The sequence below is a fragment of the Lactuca saligna genome, chromosome 8 (assembly GCF_052625555.1).
Source record: "Lactuca saligna cultivar CGN05327 chromosome 8, ASM5262555v1, whole genome shotgun sequence".
In the NCBI taxonomy this organism is placed as follows: domain Eukaryota; kingdom Viridiplantae; phylum Streptophyta; class Magnoliopsida; order Asterales; family Asteraceae; genus Lactuca; species Lactuca saligna.
The window spans coordinates 113,810,248-113,814,187 of NC_136424.1; the positions used below are offsets into that span (position 1 = coordinate 113,810,248).

Consider the following 3,940-nt stretch of genomic DNA (forward strand, 5'->3'; position numbering starts at 1 on the left):
GGTTTATGGTCTTTTTCTATTTTTATATATTTTTATGTTCCTTCATAATGCATAAACATATAAAACCAATAATATAATGTCCACAAAGTTTAAACATTGAAAATCATTGAAAAAACCGCAAACGGATCGTTGTTGTTGCGTTTGTTACTTGTATCCAATAATCAAATCCCTATTAAAACGGGTCAATCCAGTTTTAATCGGTTCACACATAAGCGGTTGAACCGTGGTTTAGGGGAAACCCGGCCGGTTCGATCTGATCCGTATTTTTACAAAAAATCGTTCTCAATTAACCCGCTTTCTACCCTGGATCACGGTCCAACCGATTGAACCGACCGGATCGACTCGGATTTTAAAACATTGATTATAAGTTCTTCTCTCAACAACCTATGGAGTTTCGCCTCATTTAATATACCAAAAAAAACAATTATATCTTCATTTGTTATCTTACAAGTCACGTAAGCTGACATACATACATTTGTTTTAGTTTCAAAATTTAATGTATTTTGAGAATTTGTTTGATGTCTCGCAAGTCACAATTCAAAATTATGTAGTTTTAAACTAATAACAATTTTATTTTTAAAATTTTCAAAATTCATGTATTTCGAAAATTTGTGCTTTTAGAGAAAAATTGTTTTAAGACTTATAGTTATGTATCATCAATTCGAAATGTATTCTTTATCGAAGGGATTAAGGATTCAAAATTCACTAAAAACAATTGACGTAGCTTTTAGGTGTAGTTTAGAATTATTCTTTTTTGGTGCAGTTTAGAATTTTTTTTTTTTTTTAATATTTTACAACTGATAAGTTTGGAAAACAATTATTTTAACTTTTTATCTACAATATAAAAATCTTAAGGGTCTCCAAAGAAATCAAGGCAAAGTATTATATGTGGATCAAGCTCTAAGAAAGAAATCAAGACGGATTCTTATCTTAGTATCAAACACAAGAAGCTTGAAGTTAAAGATTGGAATCTTTAATGTTGTTCTTTATTTTTAATCTTTGAACTTTAATTCTCTATTCTTCTTTGATGTCTCTAGCATCTTGCAAGGACTTTCTTTTTTCTATTTTTAATTATATATATATATTGGTCTTCAAAAAAATCCCACGAATGAATTAAGAAATAAAAAAGCGTTAAAATATCAAAATACATAAATAAAACAATAATAATAAAAATAATGTAAAACAACAAAAGATGGCTTTTGGATGGGACCCACTTTTGATTGAACACGCGTAGGAGGGTGTTGGGTATAATCAACGAAAGGGAAACACCATAACATCTAACTCGCCCCTCTTGTCTACCAACGATGTTGACACGTTCTTTTGTGATTGCATACTATTTTTTCCATAATTTCCACTGAATATAAACTTTTTTTTTAATGTAAAAACAGATATAATAGAACCTTTTATTCAGATTTATTGTTCAATATAAATTACTTGAATTTTAATCGACAAATTTAGTTCGTTTCTAAATTATATTTAACCATTAACTTAATATATGTAATAATTAAATCATGTATTATTTTTCTTTTAAGTGGATATGGTAAAACATATATTCATTATTTTCTCCTAATTGTTCCCCCTCTCCAAACTCTCTCTCACATTTTCACATTTGGTATGTGAGAGAGAGTGAGACTTCTCCAGACACACCCACCTCTAATCAAATGCCTTGCCTCCTCTCTCTTTTCTATATTTTCTCTCTCTACATATACATACACACTGGTCTGTATATATAACCCATCATACAACATACCCAAATCCTTTTATATTCCGTGATACTGTTGATTTTAAATCTGCAAAAGAAAAAGAAAAAAAATGGAGCTTCATTTGGGGCTTGCTCTTTCTTCATCGTCTTCGTCTGCATCTTGTTCTTCAGAGTTTGATCTGATTAACAGCAACAACAATTACGCTCCTGAATCTAAAATCCCAATTCATCATTTGAAGAGAAAACAAGACGATGACGATGATGATCTTCATGTTCTTCAAACGCTACCTCTTCTTGTCTGGAACAATTTCTGCAACAAAACCCAGATGAATGAACAACTCCATGATCATGATGATAATGATGATGATGATGATGATGGTGAAGTTCAGTCGAATTCCATCTTTGTTCATCACAGGTACTTGATATAAACATATATTTTTGTTTAAACTTTTCTTGCCAGTTTAAGTGGTTGGAAATTGCAATTGCAATTGCAATCCTCTAATATAATTTACAGCCATTTGAATTCGAATCTGGATTTTTATTAATTATGAATGCGTATTTCAAATCTTTTGAAGATAAAATAATAAAATAAATTCCATATTGATTTCGGATCATAGCTGTTATATCTTGATAATAATTTCTTGAAATTCATGGACTGCATATCTTTGTTGATTTATATGGGTACACGTATAATACATGCCAATTAAAATGGATTTATTCCGCCCATATTTAATATGCATGGTTCCTAAGTCCTATAAAAATAAAATTATTTAATCTTAACATAAAAAAATATATAATCCAGTTCTTCGAAAAGAGTGGTATATTTAAATATTTAATATATTAACATTACTTTTAAATTTTAATTGTGTTTACTTGTGCTTCACGCTTTCCCTTTAGACTTCACAAACTTTTTAGGCCAAAAATAAGCAAAATATTCGCAATTCTCGCATTCTTGTCTCATTTCTTCTCTTTTAATATTTTAGCATTACATAATAATTGTAACTAACGTGTTCTAAATCCTGTAATAATCAGAGATGATGGTGGTGTGATTGGGTGGCCACCGCTGAAATCATGTAGAAAGAAGCTCCGCCACCCAAAAACCTCTAACCACGGTGGTGGTGGTGGTGGAGGTGGCGGAGGGTCAAAGTCAATGTACGTTAAAGTGCATATGGAAGGCATGGGAATTGCAAGAAAAGTTGACCTAAGTTTACACCATTCATACCAAACCCTTGTGCACACCTTAGCCAACATGTTCGGAAAATGTAAGTTCACATCGTGCATTATATTACATGTAATGTACAATCCATTAATGCACACATACGAGGTTATTCAATGTTTCTAGAAGAATATTTTTATTATTAACCTTGATTTTTGACTTTCAAGGTAGATGGATATATACTTTTGACTTTCAGTATATGAATTTGTTATATTTAATTTTTGTAACGAAAAACTAACAACCATATTGAAAACTTTGACTTAAAAAGTCAAAACAAGTGTTTAATTTGAGGTTTTGTTTGGAAATATTATAGCTTACGAAGATGTGAAACTCACCTACCAAGACAAAGAAGGAGATTGGTTGCTTGCTGGTGATGTTCCTTGGGGGTAATTCCGTAATTTCCATCTAATCTTTATTTTTATTTTCAAAAAGTCCCTACTATATATAATTACTAATTGTTATTTTGACATGCAGATCGTTCATCGAGACAATTCAACGTCTGAAATTGTTGAGGAAACAATAGTTGATTGCTTTATGTGACTCGTAGTTTTGGGACTAGGGTTTTGTTTTGTTATGAAGGTTAATTAAGTATTAAATTAAAAAAATAATATTGTTATGAATACAATTTTTTAATTAGTTCAATGTATGTGTTTGCTTCATGCATGTGGACAAGAACGAAGTTCTCGAAGTTGTTGCACTTAACATTCATAATACTTTATAGTTTACGACAATATGATGATGAAATTTAGAGAAATGTCAAATTTTTCTAAAAGCCCACAAAGTATTTCTTGAATTGCATGTGAAAATGTTTTGTTTGAAGTATTAATTATTTGCGGTCTTGTTTACAAAACTTTTTATATTATTTGTGTTAGATACGAACAACAAAACCTAAATTACATAACATAATGGATATGTATTATTAGTAATTTTATAATTTATTACTACTAATAACTTAACTTTTTAAAATTATGAGGGATGAAAATTGTTACATCAACCTCGTTTTAGAAAGCAAAATTCTTTTA

The 3,940-nt window shown here is 30.0% G+C and overlaps 1 protein-coding gene across 1 annotated transcript; it reads left to right on the forward strand.

The window, feature by feature from the left end:
• The first annotated feature begins 1,594 nt into the window (after positions 1-1,594).
• LOC145008665 (auxin-responsive protein IAA29-like) lies at positions 1,595-3,711 on the forward strand. The gene is made up of 4 exons (XM_078967264.1): positions 1,595-2,117; positions 2,735-2,964; positions 3,232-3,304; positions 3,393-3,711. The coding sequence occupies exons 1-4, from the start codon at positions 1,813-1,815 to the stop codon at positions 3,439-3,441; spliced, it is 657 nt and encodes a 218-aa protein (XP_078823390.1). The 5' UTR covers positions 1,595-1,812; the 3' UTR covers positions 3,442-3,711.
• Positions 3,712-3,940: the final 229 nt, after the last annotated feature.